The following is a 20,337-nucleotide window of genomic DNA, read 5'->3' as shown; positions in this document are numbered from 1 at the left end:
TTTTTATAATGTCATGGACATAAAAAAATCATCTTTAGGTTGATTTACAAGGTATTTAAATATATATATTTATCCTTTCTAGAAAAGCTGAATATTTCTAAAATGCATTTATTTTAAAATACACTTAAATCTCTGAAATGTAACAACAATTACACACTAACTGCAGCTAGAAAGCCTTTAGCTACTTTTCGAAATACCCATTAGTAATGACATAGAGAACACGGTTAGGTCAAGTTAAAAAAAAAAAAAGAACAAAATTTTTTTTCGTTTGGATTGCTGTGTGTGCATGAAACATCTCACACTATTTCAAAGCAAAGTTCTTCCTAAATATTTTCACATAAATAACAAAATGGTATGCTTATTGTCTATGTCAAATCTAGGTTTGTCTGAGACAGTTTAGTGAATCTCAATAACTGAGTTTATGGAAACAGGGAAAAACGAAATTGAAAGTAGTCGCTCATCTTAAAAGGCCAGAAAAGGAGGAAGGAACAGAGTATGAGGCTCCACAGAGAAAAGGACATGAAGCACTTCTCAAAAGAATGCGAAAAACAAAGTTCCCTGAAGCTTACAAATTTAAAGTTATTACTTTAATTACATATAGAACGGAGATGTTGTATACATACGTGAAACACACACATGTCCACACTAACCTCCCGATATAGGCACACACACTGAAGTTGCTCTGACTACTCTTACCCATAGCATCAAAGCTGTAAAGTTACTTTTCACATTTAATTTGTGTAGGGAATTGTCCATGTTTTGATTAAGAAATACATATTAGAGGTTCATAAAATAAAAACTTTGATTCACCATCACACCAAACATAATACATACAAAGCAGAAACAGTGTTGGCAAAAATACTTTGCATATACTTCTTTTAAAACTGTACTGGCTCTTGAGTAAATTTTTTAAAAAGGTTTCACTTTCATACAAATAATATACATTTAATAAGCACAGCTTTAATAAGTCAATTCAAAATACGATGGACTTAACATAATCAGGCTGTTTTATAATTTGGGACTGAGTGACAGAAGTAAGTACCATAGTATTCAGGTAATCAGCAATACCGTGATCCTTCCTTAGCCAAATAAATTGCAACTTGCTTTAAATTAAGAAACTGTAAATATTTAAGAGCAGTTAAAATGCTCTACCTATGAAATAAAAAATATAATGCTATTCTTGCAGGATCTCTTCAGTCTTGTCATAATCATTTTAATTAAATTCTCGTTTTTCAGGTGGTCCTTTTAATTGTTTTTTCCTACTTCTTAATGTGTTTTTCTAAAGCCATTTCTTTTCTGCAGCTGTGTGCGATTGGTTTTAATGGTAGCTGCTTCCTTTTTTGCCTTCTGTGAATTACAATTTTAAATGGTTACACATTTTTTGTTTTACTGCCTTCAGCATAGTTTCATAAAGATGTTTAAGGCTGTTGGTGAACATTTTCATTTCCCATTTGAGAAACCAACAGCCAATTTGAATATTCCATATTGGCCTTTTATGACCCGTTTTATCTTTTAATATGTAAATGAAAGCATATTTTTTCTAAAGACTGGTTTGTTTCCATGAAATTATAATTTTTTTTGCTCTTTAAAATAGGAATTCAATAAACAATATGTGATTGCTCTTTTACATTATATCTTATTGTTTGTGAATTAAACTCTTCTGTTTTATTTGGTGACAGCCATTTCCAAGGAAGGACTAGCATTTTCAGATAAGAATAACCAAACACATGAAAATGAGATTTTATCCTTGAATTTGAATTATCATTGGTCACAAAATGTTAATAACAAGGTTATCTAGAGCTTTCTTAAATTATAACTAAGAAATTAAAATTACTTGATACTTCAGTTTCACTTTCCCCATGATAAAATAGGTAAAACTTCACTGCAAAATGTTACTATACATCACTTGTAAAAGTTTACTTATAAATTGTACTTACTGCCCGGGTTATCTCCAATACCACTGCTTTTTCCATTCCAGTACCAGAGCAGAAGGGTTGCATCACGTGACCCTGACAGAATGTAGCAATTTCCCCCGATATACGACTCCGAACGAGTGAGGCAAGTGACGACATCCCAATGGCCAAACACCACTTGGATCAATTTTCCTGAAATACAAAACAAGTTTCTTTTAAACTGCTATTTAAAAAAACTGAAAAACTTTCCAGTGATTGTTTAACTTTTAAAAAGATAATGAAATTGTATTAACTCATATTCTGATAATTCAGATTTTATAATAAAATTTGATCTGGTTCAACCTAAAAGTTTTCTTTGAAGAATTAACGACAACAAAAAGAATCAATTGAACAGTGATAGTAACATTTTTGAAAGACATATGTTAAAACTATTTCAACTAATAATATTATTATACATGGCTCCTAGGAATTACAAATGAATTATGTCTACTGATTAAAGCAGACTCAAGAGAACCCTTATTTGGAACCATTTCAACAATTTATTAAGTTACTCTAAATGATCCAAAACAAAGCAAAACTTAGTTGCCTTTCTGTAAGTACTCTATCCCTCAGACTTCACTAATATAAACCTCTCTCTGAATCAGTAAAGGCAATTTATTTCTTCTTCTCTTCTCTGAAGTCATCTACACAAAGACACTATAAACCACATCCAAGAGTTTCTGCTTTTCACATCAGGATTACATGAGCTAAATTTTGATAAAAGGACTAATATATTGTGACTGCAATTTGAGCTAGTGATTCTTTCTTTAATTGTCTGAATGAGGAAAACTCCTGAGGAAAAGGGAAATTAAGATGACAGTTTACCAGTAATGACTGGGGAGGGGGACCCAGTAAACTTACCATATATCTAGGGTGTCAAGCACAGGATGAACTGCTCACATAACAGTGTCAGAAAAAAGTAAAGGTCCCACCTTTTAGATTTTTTGTTTAATCAGATACGGTGTTTGTAATTCATACAAACTTGTCTAAAGAATTAAATAGCTATAGCAGCTCTTCTACTCTACCCTGACCAGTTTCTAGCTAACGTTTCTCTCTGAAATGACTACAGAATCTACAAATTATAATGTCATAGAATGTGTACCTTTAATACTCAGCATGAATGCTTTTCTTTTTTCAAATAAGCATTTCGGTAGGGTGATAAAAAATACAATTCAGATGTTCAAGATAAAAACCATTAAGCTGGAAAAAAATTAGTATGCCTAAAAAGTTTATATGTTTAACTTGGAACAGATCGCAGCCTATCAAAACCTTAAGGTCTCAACTAAGTATTGGTATCTATATGTATTTAATTTTTCAAGATAATAAATATAACTAAAATATTTCCACTAAATTTTTCACATTATTGATTTAAATTAACCCAAAGCATATTACAAAGTCTGAACATTTAGAAATAAATACTGCTTCATCCACATCAGATGGGAAGTCAAATACAGTGTTTTCCCTTGTCCATAGTGTTCTAATAGTAACTTAAGAAAGATTCATATCATTCTCAAACTGCAAAATTGATAAAGTACACTTTTGTTTCCTATGGAAAAAGACTTTAATCAAAGCAGGTATTTTAACTAGTAAGTGTTAAAAATGTTCACTTCTGAATTTCTCCAACCTTTTAAATTAACACCAGAATGTTTCATTTTAAAAATTAACTTTATCAATAAAGAATATAAGAACTCAAGACTTTCTAGAATTAAAAAATGGAAAGAAAATTAAATATTAAAAATATAATAATTTTTTATCATTTCCAATTTATATGAAGGACAAAGGAGAGAGGTTTAGTGGTAAAATGGTTGGAGTTAGAGGGAAGACCTAACTAAGGATGAGACAAAAGGCAGCTGAATGTACTCTTACTACAAAGCAGAAAGTGAGAGTCGCTCAGTCGTGTCAGACTCTGTAACCCCATGGACTGAAGCCCACCAGGCTAACCTGTGCGTGGGATTCTCCAGATAAGAATATTGGAGTGGGTAGCCATTCCCTTCTCCAGGGGATCTTCCTGACCCAGGGATCAAACCTGTGTCTTTTGCATTCCAGGCAGATTCTTTACCGTCTGAGCCATCAGCAAAGAAGTACTAATTAGAAAAGTGAAAGCTAAATCATGAGTTTTAACTACTGAAAATACTGAACACCCCATAATGTGATTATGCTTTTGATCACAGAGTATGTACAGTGACTTCTGCCTCAGCCTATACTAAATGCTGAGAGCATGTCAACTATACGAGTGATTTAAATAGGTTACTTAGAGCAGACTCATTTAAGATTTGACAACCATCAATTCAGTGGGCTGTAGAAGTGAAGATGAGCAAAGTAATACATCTAGGTATGTGAGGTCTGTGGCATAAACAGAAAACCCAAACGCTGCACGCAGACCAGGCAGCCCGCGAAAGAGCAACTGTCTGCTTGGTAACATGCTTAGTTTCCAGCTAGTGAGAACAAAGGGCAAAGTTTTAGCTGTAAAAGTGCGACGGATTAAAAGGACTGTCAGAACTTCTCAAGACACATAATAATTTGCTACTTCTCATTAATTAAGTCATCATTCTATGTCTACAATGTCAGCGTTAGGAACATGTATATTCAGACTGGGGTTTCTTTTTTAATTAAAATTTCCTAGTGTTTTAATTTTTGCCCCTAAAAGTTATCACACTTATTTTTCATTCAGCAAACATTTACTGAGCACCTACCAAGTGCCGAGCATTAGATCTTACTTGTATATAGTGGCAAACAGAGAAACGGTTCCTGCCCTCATTAAACAAACAGAAACAGACAAGTAACTGTGAGTGGTGTTAACTACTAGAAAAGAGGAGAGAGAAAAACAGGAGAGCACAGACTAAGACTGGGCATCAGGGAAGACTGAGATGAGGGGGCGCCAGCTAAGTATTCACATCTAAAGAGTTTCATGTTTTAATACAAATTAACTTCATTCTCCACAATTTATACTCTGGGCTCAACTCTGGAAAACATTATTTTTTTTTTCAGTTTGCTTTTTCCTGTCTGGCAGTGTTCCTCCGCAATATTTGTTATTGCTATGAGGTGGAGGTTCACTCCTCCTAAATAAATCACACCGTATAAATACCTGCTGTTCTTTTTGGTAAATTATTTTCTGATAATCTCATAAGTGTTCCTCAAGCTTTATTTTTTGTTTCCTTTAATACCAGTCCACCTCTCCACACACTAATATCAAATATTACCACAAGCACTAGAATATCCTTTTTTTGACAGAACAAATTTTCTAGTTAATGTTTTATTTGACAGCTGTGCTACAAATAAAAAAAAAAAATTCAAGCTCAGGACTCTGCACCACTGAATCTAAAATGTGGCCTGAAAATAATTCCTACTGCCGAGGGAAGGTTTTATTGTTGCCTCTGCTGCTCTGGTTGTGTCTTGAAAACATGATTTATGTTTAAAGAATTTCCTGCTACAACCATGTTTCTCTCTACCCCCACCTCCCCACCCCACCAAATCTAATAAGAGAAGGATTTTTTTTTTTGGCTTACGTGCCAAAATATAATTGAATTCAACACTTGTGATAGCTCTGCCATTATATATTATTGATCATACAATTTTTCTGCTAAACTTCTCTGCTAAACTTAGGAGAAAACATTTAATATTCCTATCATCATGAAGACACTAACACATTTAAAATTTAAATAATTTTAAATAAAATTTGCATCAGAGTTTGTATACAAGATATTAAGAAGGGTATTAGATTTATGAGAGTTTTTTCAAAGCTTTCCTGGAAAGTATAAATATTTTTGGTATACATGTTCAGTCCCACCGAAATGAAGTTTAAAATGAGACTTCTTTCTTATGAAAGTGTTTTATACACACACGCACTTGTGCACGTTTTAAAAAACAGTAAAGTAGAAGGCTTTTGGAAAGAGAGAAAGGAATGCCATCTAGTTTATTAAGTCTAAAGTAACATGGCAGACATTCTAGGAACCTAGATTTTAAATGGGTAACACTTGTGTGAGATAAAATGGACTAATCACAAAGATGCCACATCTGAGGTCAGAAGATCTCCAATGCCCAGGTCTAGCACCATGACCTATGCAAATTTCAACAAGTTACTTAACTTTTTCAAACCTTGGTTTCATCATCGAAAAAATGGGCCTATGGACACCTATTCGATTTCCTAAGATTACTGTGAGGCTGACACAATATCATGTATGAGAAAGAAGATATTTTATAAATTCTAGAGAACTGTGTGACTATAAAAATTATTTTATTATGAGTATTATATAAAAGTGAGGTTAGCTTTGGAGGTGGTGGTTTAGTTGCTAAGTCGTGTCCGACTCTTGCAACCCCATGGCCTATAGCCCGCCAGGACATGGGATTCTCTAAGCAAGAATACTGGAGTGGGTTGCCATTTCCTTCTCCAGGAGATCTTCCTGATCCAGGAATCGAACCCAGGTCTCTTGCATTGCAGGCAGATTCTTTACCAACTGAGCTACAAGAGAAGCCTCAAGGTTAGCTTTTACTTTACAAAGGTTAAATAGGTTAGCTTTAATTTACAAATATCAATATTCAGTGTCTTTAAAATGATATGAAATGTCAACAAACTCAGCAAGGCTCAAATGTTGAAACCAAAGATTGGGAGAGGAGCTAAGATGGCTGAGGAGTAGGACGGGGAGAACACTTTCTCCCCCACAAATTCATCAAAAGAACATTTAAACGCCGAGTGAATTCCACAAAACAACTTCTGAATGCCGGCAGAGGACATCAGGCACCCAGAAAAGATTGACATAATATATGATCCCATTTGAGGACATTCCGGAAAAGGCACGATTATAGAGATGAAGAGTATGTCAGCAATTCTGAAGAGGCTGAGGTGAGGGAAGAAACTGACTATGAAGGGCAACCCGAGGGGTTTCTGGGGAATGTCTGCTGCTCTGCATCTTAACTGTGGGGGTGGTTGCATAACTGGATACAATGCCCTGAGACTAACGGAACTAAAAATCAAAATAAGGAATTTTACTGTATGCAAATTGAAAGATAATTTTCAATGTATAAAAAAACAGTATGAATCTAAAAGAATGTTCAAGAAAACCCTGTGATAGGATGTAACAATTTTAATCTGAAAGTTTGTGAAGAAGGGAGCATAGTTTGAGGTCAAATAACACTAAGGTTGTCATTACCGTAATAGTGAAAGAAAAAGTTAAAATTTAAACCTGAATATTAAGCCAGAGAAGATTTATTATAATAATAAATAATTTTAGGAAAACTTGTCAATCTCCAATGCGTTTTTAAAGAATTCCAGAGGAGTTTTAGGTTCAATAGTAATTAACATCATAGACCTAAACATCTAGTAAAAGCCCAAGTAATCAGGAAGACCTGAATGATGTCTTCTTTCTGAACCTACCTCCAGAATAAAGAAGTAAATTATAAAAATATTAGGTCATTGATTCCCTGAAATAAAAATTAAACGAGATCATGTCTAACTTCTAGGGTTTATTCTATATACAGTACATATTCAACTATATTTCCCTACTCTCTCATTGTTAGGTTATAATACAATCATCAAAACGTAGCTAGGACAAAGTCCCTGAATACCCAAGAATTAATTTGTTAATATACTATACTTACTAAAGTAGGAGTATGGACTCATACATTGTATAGAGATGACTAACATGACTGAAAAAGGATTTGCTGTAAAACAGTTAATTAATTAGAAATTTCAATTTAAAAAATTTCCTATCCCCAGAACCTTTAATCAATATAATTATTTGTAGATCCTTGTTTTAGTTGAACTATCTACCTCCATGGTATTTAAGTTCTAATGCATTACTATCTAATTTTAATTATTTTAAATATACAACTACATATTCAGTATAAGTTTATGCCCTCCTCTTCCAGTTTCTAAAATACTTTAAAGAGACTCTATTAAATTTTTCAATGTTCATAATTGCCTATATGCAAAAATATACACCCATTCATTGGACTGGATATCCTATAATAGTAGTGATTTGAGTTTGGTTTGTCCCTTAGGGAGTTGCATGCAAATGAATAAGGAGTCAGCTACCTTTCTTCACCATGGTGTAGTTTTCAGCAAGATTCAGTGGAACTGGGTGGAGGCAAGATAGCCACTCACAGGAAACACACTTAGAATTTCCAGGGAAAAAAAAATAACCTTTAAATAATATTAAAGTGGGGAAATACACCTGTAAGTATGTGCACTTGTCATATGATTATGCATGGACATGTACATATGGCATTTACACCAAGGTATGCTTTCAAAATAAATTATTCACTTGTAAGTATGAAGCTTGGGCGACAAACCTATCAAAACCTGCCCCTTTAAAAACATTCTGAAGTTAACTTATTAATGGATTATAGAGTAGATTATTACTTGAAGGGGAAAACTATATTTTACACCTTTTAGAATTCTGTAACTTTTACAGGGGAGATGAGAAAGCCTTTTCAGCCTCTTACCGCCACTTGTTGTAAACTTGAGTTCACTGATAAAGAAATTATGAGGTTACCTGTGTCTGTAGAATAGACGCGGAAACTCTTATCCCAGAAGCCACAGAGGAGGATGTAGCGGTTGTCCGACGTGATGACAAAACACTGGGAATGGACTTGAATGCTTTGGTCTAAGAGGTCAGTGATCTGCCTCCTGTGCATTCCTGTATTGCTGGCTGTGAGAACAGAGGGGGAAAAAAAAGCCTATAAACCCACATGCGCAAAGAAATCCCGTAATTTGTCATGCTGGGGGCTGGGGCCAAGGGAGGAGAGACAACACAGTCCAGGATAAAAACATCTGATCTTTAATTTTAAATACAATAATATTTGAAAAACCACAGGAAAACACAATGCGATTGTTGGAAGGAGGGTAGCCAACTTCAACAGCTCGGTAAGAAGTTCTGCCTAGAGGAAAGAAACAATAATACACTACAATTTTAAAATACGTAGTATACAATTCTCAGAACATGCTATCTAGCTCTTGGGCAGGACCAAACTAGATTAGAATCTCCAGATTGCATCACAGTTAGGTTTGTGTTTCTGACAATCTCATTACATCTATTGTCATGAGAATGGATTCATGTTGCGACAATCTATTACCGCTAACTTTTTGTCACAAGGAAGAGATATTAGAATTTAAATGTCATATATTTGAAATATTGGAGCATCTTGTACTAGTTTGACTTTAACAGGCCTTTAATTTGACCAGATGTGAACTCCCATTTCCCCCGTTCACAGCCGCACTTGTGTGCAAGGAAAGGGTAGGATGACTATTTATGAAGGATACTTGTAATTGAAGAAGTCAAAGCACAGCACACTGCAACTTTCTTGCTACTTCTGTAAACAATAAAACAAGACAGTCTGGCAGTATGTTTTCAGAGTGCTGCAGAGCACCTGAGACGGAGTCTGTCACAAGGCATAAGGTCAGACACAGCCCGACATCACATGCATGTGAAGAGTAGTAATCCTCTAGAAACACACTATCAGCCATGTCATTATCAGCAAAGGAATTTTCACGGAGGTGCCTTCTTTGGCATTATGAAGCCAACCAAATAGAAAGCTCTGCTGTTCGTGATCTAGCAGTTATTTCATTATCAGCTTTCCAACACAAATTACAGTTCTTATACTGCTAAAAAAAAAAAACTTGATCATACCAGAAATCAGAACAAAATAAATGTCTACATCTAATTATTAAGTTCTTTGCATCACTGCTTTCAGTTTTTATTGGAAAAAATATTATAGATGCATTATTGATAAGAATTAAAAATAGAAATATATCTATGTTATATTCATTGTAGGTAATAAGTTAAGATGGCCAATTCAATAGAAGGCTCAGAAAGTAATATGGAAGAAAAAAAGTGTTCAAAATACTTTCCAGTCCTCTGCTGGGATACAGAGGGATAAAATACTCCTTACCCTCATGGCATACAGAACATAGCAAACGTATTCATGTGAAATACTGCAAAGTTCTGCTAGTGTCTGACTGTACAACCTAACCATGTAAGATTATTAGATAACTGTTTGATAATGGGCTTCGGATACTTTGGGGGAGATTAATGGCCTAGAAAGTGATAGCAGTAGTAAAAAGGGCAGGCCTCTAGTCAGGAATCACGTGCCCCCTCCTTCCACACAAAGGGAAGCTCCTGGCAGGTGAAATAGCTTTTGTGTGTCATAGTGTATCATGGAGAGACGTTAGTCTCTCACTGCAGTGAACCTGTGTGATACGATTAAATCTTTTAATTTCCAGTAAACCTAGCAATTTAAAACAAGATATATGGTATTTTCTATACTGGTTACTCCAGTTCATTCCACATGAAAATTATAAAAATACCGTATTTTTGTTAGTGTTTATATGACTTTCGCTTATATGATATATAAACTTTCACTGGTCTTTTTGGCGTTATTTCCTGAGTGAAGTCGCTCAGTCGTGTCCGACTCTTAGCGACCCCATGGACTGTAGCCTACCAGGTTCCTCCATCCATGGGATTTTCCAGGCAAGAATACTGGAGTGGGGTGCCATTGCCTTCTCCAGGGGATCTTCCCGACTGGGAGGATCTAATTTGACAGACCTGGCCATGTATATAATTTTGAATTGAATGACCACAAACTCGTCATGGGTAAAGGCTGATGCCCCTTCAGCGTTTAGATGAACTATTTTCCAAATAAGTGATTACTTATAATTTAACACTGCAACCCCTAATCCATCCGTCTGTCCATCCAACCATTTAGTCTATATAACCTACCCTACAACTGCCTTTTCTTTATCTTACTGTTTTGTCTAGCAAACCTCACAAGATTCAGTACTGAAAGTATTTTTATTTGATGAAAATTAGGTATATTTGTCTAGATAAGCAGTCTACAAACTGGAGCATGTATACCCTTGTGGGGGGGACGGGGCGGGGGGGGGGCTGGCATAAGATTTCCCAAGGGATACACGGGCACAGATGGTTTTAAGGGAACCAATTTCTGGTTCCGCAACTTTCATGAGTTCTCTAGCTTGAAACAGATTTGCCTGAGAACTCTCTTGTGAGTTTTCCTTTCTTACCTCCCTTTTTGCTCGCTCTTCTTCCACTAGATAGAATCTTACTATGGTGCTTTACTCCAGGGTACAAAAATCTCTTGAGAGCCAAATAAAGAGACAATTCAAACTACTGATGTGATGCTAGAAAGTGAATGCCTAGGTATCATCACATCATTCTGCAGGGCAGGTGGTTTCCAATTCACTGCTTTCAATGAATGGAAGGAGGATCTAATCACGCTGTCAATTGATAGATCATTAAAAATAAGTTTCAGTGATAGATTGTTAAAATGATTATTTAATGATAGACCGTAAAAGTAATCCTTAATAATATATCACTCTATGAATTTTGTCCCATAACTTGGAAAGAGTTTGAAGATTTGAATAACACTGCTAAAACAAAACTCTCTCCTTTCCCATCTATCTTCTCATGTGAGTAACACTCCTGAGAGCATCCATCTATAAAAAACAAAAAATTAGGATAGAACTGTTGACACATTCTGTCTCTTTCAGCAACAAATCATGTTTATCCATGAATACATGAACTACTTAGGGAGACACTACCATTCATTAAAGCTGTATTTCCTATTTTCAATATATATGTGTTGTGTATGTTTAATAGTACTAAAATTTATAATTTATAATTTTAATAAATATGTATTGAGATTTTTAATAACTCAATGAGGATTAATTTTTTAAAGCTGGGCCTAAGGTCACAGGAAATCTCAACATTTATATTTACATACGTATTTTTATTGCTGAAAACTGTTTAATGGGGTAATCAATTTTCTACAGTTAAAATAAAATTGTGTAGGGAAAGCAGAATGAAAGTACAAATTCAAGATGAGAAAAACATTCAAATGGTAAAGATTTCTTGCAATGAATTTTTTAAAAACAGAAAAGGTTGACTATCAAGTGACTTTGATATTTAATGTCTGCTGGATATATTTAAAATTTTACACACTTTGCCAAAAATCATAACCTTTGCAACTATTTAAACTTGTGATGATATCACATTAAAATTTTTTAGACGTCAACTTAAAAATGTGTGAGAAGATGCATGTTTTTTTTTTAAATTTTATTTTTAAACTTTACATAATTGTATTAGTTTTGCCAAATATCAAAATGAATCCACCACAGGTATACATGTGTTCCCCATCCTGAACCCTCCTCCCTCCTCCCTCCCCATACCATCCCTCTGGGTCGTCCCAGCGCACCAGCCCCAAGCATCCAGTATCGCGCATCGAACCTGGACTGGCAACTCGTTTCTTACATGATATTCTACATGTTTCAATGTCACTCTCCCAAATCTTCCCACCCTCTCCCTCTCCCACAGAGTCCATAAGACTGTTCTATACATCAGTGTCTCTTTTGCTGTCTCGTACACCAGGTTATTGTTACCATCTTTCTAAATTCCATATATATGCGTTAGTATACTGTATTTATGTTTTTCCTTCTGGCTTACTTCACTCTGTATAAAGATGCATGGTTTTAAACAACTACTTCAGGAGATGCGGGAACAGTCTGATGACCAATGGTCAGCAGGGAAGACTATGGCCTGAAGGCTGAATCTGGCTTGTGCCTGGGTTTGCATATGAAGTTTCACTGGAGCACAGCAATGCTCGCTTGTTTATATATCATCTGTGGCTGCTTTTGTGCTATAACAGCAGAGTTATGTAGTTGTGTCTGAGACCTTATGGCCCACAAAACCTAAAATATTGACTATCTCGCCCCTTTCCCCCATGCCTTCGCGACAGGGTTACCATTTCTGAATTCATTTAGACTTTATACTATATGATATTCATTGTCAAGTTTTAAGACAAACAATGATTCTGTACTTCAGAAACCAGGCTCTAAGTGGCACAACAAATGGGTTTTATTATTTTCCTGACTCTTAGAACTTTACCCAAGTGGGCATTTAATTAAAAAAAAATATATATATGGCAAATTGTATCTACTCAAAGCAAAACAAGATTCAGGAACCAGGGTACTGGTTATCTTTCATATAGACACGTAATTCTTAGATTTCTGCTTATATTTGGGAAAATGATAAAAGACAGTTTAGAGCTTAAGGTTATTTTAGTTCATCTTGATAATTCATCTGCAAATGGTGGCCATTTAAGTCTCCACTGAAACAATGGTGTTAGAGAACAACAACAAAAAAGTGACATATGCACAAGGAACGCCTTGAATTTTTCAAAATAATAAATCCGCTTATTCTTATGGTTTATCTACAAACTTAAAAATACTTCAAAATACTAACAAATTCATTTGTGCTGGGGAAATATGACAAAATTATAAGGCAAACACAAACATCCATGCTAGCAGCATACCCCTACAGCTGGGCAATTAGGTTTTTTCTTCTAAAAGTTATTGAACAGCATCTTCAATACCAAGGTGTACCGTTCTTAGCGGAGTCACAGTTGAAATCCCCACTATAGGCTGGAAAATGCTAAACTAGAGATTTCAACTAACCTACTCAAAAAGCACAGCAGCAATTAAATATTCTAAGTCGTCTGCCGCAGATGCTCATTTCATTCCAATGGCTCTTTCTGGTCTCCTTTTACTTTTTTTTTCTCCCTGAACAAATTTAACCTCCAATGGCAATTTATTGGGCTGCAGGACCCTAGGAAAATGAATACAAATATCTTAACACTGCCATTGGCTGGACGATATATTTCAACTTTGAAACTGCTCTGCAATTGCACATTAATCCCCTCAGACTGAAAGGAGGGTCCAGGAAGAAAGGATTGATCTCCTTTAATGATGAAACCCTGGCACTACAGTTTTATTTTTCTCAACACAGAGCTGCTAAGAACCCACTGTTATTATGAAAATTTCCCTAGCAAAGGAGCTCCATCACATTACTGGTGCACCAATTCATCATAACGTGCCTCGCTCCTGCTCATCAACAAGTCTGAGTGATGAAAAGATCCAATATTATCCTGACAGTACTTCATGCGCATTCTCAATCACACATTATTACAGCATCCATATTAATTTTCGGTGACACGCGTCCTAGGCCTGTTCAAATTAGGCAAACCAACGAGGGGGAGTTGATGAAATACCAGCATAGCCACAGCTCATTGCATTCCAATTTGCATGCAAATGGTTTATCAGGAAAATTCCATTCCCAGCAACCAGCAAGTGAAAAACAACGGTAATCTACACTTCAGGGCCACCATACAGAGCTTAATGAATCGCAGAGAGGGAAGCAAGTGACAGACCTATGAGAGGATCGATTTCCACTGGCAGCTGGTATGGCTGGTCTTGTACAGCACCTTGATGAGCTGGAATTCACAAAAGATAAAAAAAAAAGAGAGAGAGAGAGAGAGCGCATTATTTTTCATATACTGAGCTACATAAAAATGCTTAAGTCAAATCTCATGTAGAATTGTTTCCAACCTCCAAATCTCTCAAGACAGTTTTGTGAAATTTAAACAAACAAACGAAAAATCCAGGTGCTTCTATGGCTAGCTTATTAAACATTTATTTTAGATTAGTGCTGTTCTGAACATGTGCCATAGCAGTGGCTCCAGTCCTAGGCCATAAGCTATAGCAGATGCTTGACTGGCAACCTCTGATGCCGCAACAAAACAAAATTAAGTGGTAAAGAGCACTGAAAACAAAATGTGACAACCATCTGCTGACTGTAGCAAATAGTAGTTTTTTTGTTACTTCTTAAAAAGGCAGTTTTGAATGCTGCAGCACAAAGGATCCACAAAAACGTCAATTTATGATGGAGAAAGGGAAAGCGCCAAGTCAAAGAACATTCAATGCTTCATCCATCACTTAAATCAATCAATTGAAAGTTGGAATAAAAATAAAGAAAGCTATCTGCAGATAAATGTTTTAGTTAAATGCATTTGGCTGAAATGTTTTCCTGAAGATTTGATTGCGGTTGGAAAAAAAACTTTTATTAATATTTAATATTTCCATGGTTTCCATTTAAAAATACTGAGAAGCAAATGAGTAACAAAAATCAATCCATACTAAGGACAGTTTGTTTAATTTTCAAAATGGTTTTAAGGATTCAGAGGTACCTATTTTGTGATGGAAAAGAGATTTTATAGGCTGCAGCCCCGTGAAAGGTAGAAGGGCTTTTGGTGGATAAGAAGTATTGTAGGAAGCAGGACTGACCACTGGCCACTTGTGCAACCTTGGGCAAATCAGAAGCCCCAGAATGAAGGGCTTAGAACAGACAATCTTTTCAGCTTTGTAATTCTGAGAGTTAAATTCTTGGTCCTTTTCCAAAAGATTTTCCTCCAATGACTCAGCCATTCACTCTGGTCAATATCTGCCTTTTACAGACTCATAAGCATTTTAACTACTGCTTGGTTGGTGTTAGAGCTCTGCTTAATATCATCAGATTCTAAGATTAGGATGATATTAATATCATCAGATTTTAAGACATCTTTTTGACTGTCCTTGAGGGGCTGAAAATAAAAATGAGATATATTCCAATGTGTTCATTAGATTAATTTTAAAATCATTATGTCAGCATTCCCGCTGTTAGTAAATACCAACTTTTCAAGGACTTTTCAATGATCTTTTGGAAGATCACTAATATGATAAAATACCTGAATATCAGTAATACTGATAAAATACCTGAGTATAATATTAGCACTAAAAATTATAGTTGAGTATAAATACGATATTAAAGTAGATGAAAAATGAAAGCCTTAGGACTCCCTCTTTTGCTAAAGGTATTGTTTTTGCTGATTACAGCTCTGCCAGTAAAGAAACCACAGCACACATACAGGGACTCATCAGGGAAAACCTCAGCCTCTGATCTACCAACACGGCATTTACTCCAGCAACACCAGTGCCCATCAACGCTAATACCTTGAGAAGCTGTCCCTATGTCTTTAGGGACACAGAATCTGGGATCACAGAAACATTAAAACCAAATTGTCAGTGAAAGAGATTTAGCAGGTAAGCTATTTTTGGTGATGCATCAAGTTCCAATTCTGCCACTGACTGCCTGTGTGACCTTTGGCCAGTTATGTCTACGCAGTGCTTCAGGCTCCTGCTCTGTTAAATGAGTTAGGCTGAACCACATGGAATCACCAACACCTGATGTCTTGACCTATTAAAATGGCAATCTTGTATGGCTCAACCTAAGTATAGAACCTACATCTTCAGGTTGTCGAAGGGATTCAGTGAGTTAATAGATGTGAAGCGATTAAAACAGTATTTGGAAGCTAGAAAATGCTCTATGAAGGTTAGGTGCCATTATTTTATTTTTTCTGGATGTTCCTCAAGGTCCCTTGAATGAGATGGAAGGATAAAGATGATTTTTTCTCTAAATCAGGACTCAAGACACTACATTGACAACAGCTAGCTGTCTTATGAATGAACTATGGGAATCAGAGAATATCAGAAAAGAATCAGAATCTAAACTAAAAAAAAAAAAAAAGTGTAACCTGAATTTGATATTCACTGAAGAAAAACTGTTAGGAAGTTTTGACGTTTGTTTCAATCAAGGCACACGGACAGGTAAAGGTAGCAAAACAGAGGATGAGAGGTCAGGTATGTTTATTACATACCTGAAATGAGGCACAGGTTTAATAAAATGTATACTTAACATTTTTAGGTGTAAGTGGACTGAGGATTGGGGATCATGTTGTAGAAAGAGAATCGCCTGAGCTTTTCCACATGTTATTATTCTTTGTATTATCTGGTGAGGAGTGGCTGTATCGTACTGTAAAGCCAGAGGACGGGGGCGAAAACCACCAGTGACGAAAGGCACAGACCCAAAGAAGGCTCAGTGGGGAGGATTCAAGGCAAGGAGCTGGCAAACATGTGCAGTCTTCTCTCCTCTTATCTTACAGAAAAGCGAGCCTGGGCTCAGAGCAGTTGGATGTACCATACGGGGTACTCCAGCAGGAGGAGGCTGCCCCTGAATCACTTTACAGGTCTAGAGGACAGTGGCGAGCAGGGAGAAGAAGAGCTGACCAGCAGGCAGTAAGGGCAGCCAGCCTTCCAGGCAGGGCCACGGGCTTGCTTCAAAGGGGAGTGTCAGGAGCTCAGTCATCACAGGAAGGGAGGGAGCCTGACACCTGAGTATCAGCCTAGCAGCTCTCTGGTGGAGCAGGCTCAGCTCCTGCTCACTGCTAGGCTAGACGAAAGCCAGGAATACAGAGAGCTTGGGGCTCCCCAGCAGCTGAAAAGGTTTGTCTCTCCTCACACGGCTCTGTTTAAACTGAACGAGTTCCCAGAGCTGCCACAGCAGCCACCCAGGATGAGCATCGTTGGGAGGGGCCTGGTGCCACAGACACCGGTGCTTACGCCAGGCTCTAAGGTAACGGCACCCAGCGCAGGAAGATGATCCTCCGTGTGCCTGACAGAACACACTACCAGCGTCTTTTTCTTCTAATGAGTGGCATTTAGAGAAAGAGCAGCAAAAAAAATCAAATTCATTAATCAAATTATCATCTTTAGTCCCAAAATATGTCATCTGCATACACATTTACCTCTGCGAGATAAGTTCACTTGAAGAAAAGAGAATAAAAGGACCTAGTAATAGAGACATTATATGTATCTCAATTTTAACTTTCTCTACCATTTATGAAATCTACTCTCTAATCAAATATTATCATTCATTTCTAATGGCCAGGAAAATGGCTATATTTAAGAAATTCTGACACCAACCATGGATTTTTCATGAAGGGTACCAGATTACCTTATTGACCATAGTTAGTTAGTGCATCTAGTTTTTATTTGAACATCAATTCAGTTCTGTTCCATTCTAAACATTCTAGGATTTAATGTGGCACGAGACCCTTGTTCAAGAACTCATACATGTGCAAGCATTTCAGGTATTATAATGGGTGGTGCTTTATGTACACTTTACAGATTTAATAACAAGTTAACAGACTATTAAAGGCTATCCTTTCAAATTTCCTACCTAAAACAATGGCTTGGGGATAAAAACCCTATAATCTTCAGGACTTTGAAAGATTTTCCTTCTTTAAAAAGAGAATTTCTAACCAGTGGCCACAAGGAACAGTGCTAAATCCAGATCCCAACATTCCTGTTCTAATGAGAGGCAATAAATCACAGAGGAGTACTCATAAAATTTGAGTCAGAAAACTCGGGTTCAAACCTGGCGCTGCCACTGAGTGGCCCATGTGTGATACTGAACAAGGCAGGCTCCCCGGGGTTCCGCATCTTCAGGGGTAGAATGTGGTCCTGGACAAGACCAACTCTCATGTCTCTTCAAGTAGTGATGGTGTATGATTCTAATGGTTATTTCAGTATCTTGCCCTTCAGTTCAGTTCAGTTCAGTTGCTCAGTTGTGTCTGACTCTTTGCGACCCCATGAATTGCAGCACGCCAGGCCACCCTGTCCATCACCAAACTCCCGGAGTTCACTCAGACTCACGTCCATCGAGTCCGTGATGCCATCCAGCCATCTCATCCTGTCATCCCCTTCTCCTCCTGCCCCCAATCCCTCCCAGCATCAGAGTCTTTTCCAATGAGTCAGCTCTTTGCATGAGGTGGCCAAAGTATTGGAGTTTCAGCTTTAGCATCAGTCCTTCCAAAGAAATCCCAGGGCTGATCTTGCCCTTAGTCACCCTAATTCTTCAGCACTTAATGAAAGAACAGGATATACTTAAGGGTTTGTAGTATTTTGGCTGTGTAATTTACCTGTTCTTTTTTCTATCACCCACAACAAATAGTTCCATGCCCTGCATAAAAAGGCACACGATAGACAATGAGAAGTGTATATGGAGCAAATGAATATGTGGGAAAAAAAGGAACATCTGATAAATCAATAAAGGCTATTTATGGACATGACATAGAATATTATTATATGATAATATTTATCTCCAAGGAGTAAAGACAAATCACTAGATGCCAAAGAACAGTTCGTGTTTTAACTTTTGTATTAATATTACATGCTTCAGAGGGACTTCTTTACACGTTTCCAAGTATTCAACATTTTGATTCAGACTAATATGTTTGAAAACTAAAAAGCTTAAATGTTGAGATATAATATATTTAGGTGGATATTTTAGGAGAAGGCAATGGCACCCCACTCCAGTACTCTTGACTGGAAAATCCCATGGACGGAGGAGCCTGGTAGGCTGCAGTCCATGGGGTCGCTAAGAGTCAGACACGATTGAGCGACTTCACTTTCACTTTCATGCATTGGAGAAGGAAATGGCAATTCACTCCAGTGTTCTTGCCTGGAGAATCCCAGGGATGGGGGAGCCGGGTGGGCTGCCATCTATGGGGTCGCACAGAGTCGGACACGACTGAAGCGACTTAGCAGAAGCAGCAGGAACAATGTATTTTGGATTCCTGGTGGCTCAGATGGTTAAGAATCTGCCTGCAATGTGGGAGACCTGGGTTTGATTCCTGGGTCAGGAAGATGCCCTGGAGAAGGGAATGGCTACCAACTTCGGTATTCTTGCGTGGAGAATTTCATGGACAAGAGGAGTCTGGTAAGCTACAGTCCATGGGGTCACAAAGAGTCAGACACAACTGATTGATTAACACTTACAATATCTTTATACAGTGTTCAGCAGTTAGTATGCCTTAGAAGGGTATGTCTTCACTTACCTGGAAGGTTGTGCCACTTGTTCATGGCGAACAGCCGGTTAGCAGTTACTGTGATCACAGCAGGAGTCGCCAGCCCAGGCTGGGTGTTGGCCGCCACGTGAGTGACAGGGGAGTTGGAGGGGAACTTTAGAACCATGATAACATCCTGCTGAGCTTGGTCTGTGAACATCAATGGACTCTGCAGGAGGAGATACTGTTGAGTGGGCAAGACAAGATCCAAATATACGAGAAGGAAAAGACAAGGAAAGAAAGAGGGTGTAGGAAAAGAAGAGGAAGACCATGTTAACCCGAGTTGCAAGTGAGAGCACAGTGAGCAGAAAGGCTTAGAGAAACAGCAGTTAGGATTTGTTTGGTTTTCACATGTCATTAGTAGAATTTCTAGGTGATTGAAGTAAAATACATGAATGGTCACTTTAAAAACCCATACATTTTTATTAGCTCTCTTCCCTTCCCCACCCCATTCCCAAGAAGAACTAAAAAGAGTGACTTGATTTAGACTCTAAATAGGCAAAGTATTGAGGATTGTGTTAAACCATTCCAACAGTTATTATGGATCAAGTACAAAAGAGAAAAAAATAAAAGAATGAGAACAGGCCATAGGCACAAAAGCCAGCCAAGGTAATTGCCAAAGATTATCAAAAATTGTGTTGAGTCTTAGTATGAGGATTTTGACAACTAAATAAAGAGATAATTAATTAACAAATACATTTATAAACAACAGTTGTACAGCATGCATGTATTATTACAGTAGAGAAATAATTTATGAACGTGATACACAAACTTAATTATAAAGGTGTTTCAAAGCAATGCATAATTAAGTGTACTT

General features: G+C 37.0%; 1 protein-coding gene across 7 annotated transcripts in view; it reads right to left on the bottom strand.

Moving 5' to 3' along the window:
- LRBA (LPS responsive beige-like anchor protein) overlaps positions 1–20,337 on the bottom strand; it is a 753,999-nt gene that overhangs the window by 29,964 nt on the left and 703,698 nt on the right. For 5 of the 7 annotated variants that reach the window (XM_061384015.1, XM_061384012.1, XM_061384019.1 and 2 more), the window contains exons 50-53: positions 19,512–19,704; positions 14,169–14,231; positions 8,444–8,599; positions 1,938–2,105 (exon numbers count right to left, since the gene is read on the bottom strand). In XM_061384015.1, coding sequence (XP_061239999.1) covers positions 1,938–2,105; positions 8,444–8,599; positions 14,169–14,231; positions 19,512–19,704 — 580 coding nt within the window. The remainder of the gene's footprint in view (positions 1–1,937; positions 2,106–8,443; positions 8,600–14,168; positions 14,232–19,511; positions 19,705–20,337) is intronic. The other 2 variants (XM_061384017.1, XM_061384018.1) reach the window with 1 other exon arrangement.

This window comes from Bos javanicus, chromosome 17 (genome assembly GCF_032452875.1).
Source record: "Bos javanicus breed banteng chromosome 17, ARS-OSU_banteng_1.0, whole genome shotgun sequence".
In the NCBI taxonomy this organism is placed as follows: Eukaryota; Metazoa; Chordata; class Mammalia; order Artiodactyla; family Bovidae; genus Bos; species Bos javanicus.
The sequence above is the reverse complement of the archived record's forward strand: the minus strand, read 5'-3'. Positions and strand labels throughout refer to the sequence as shown.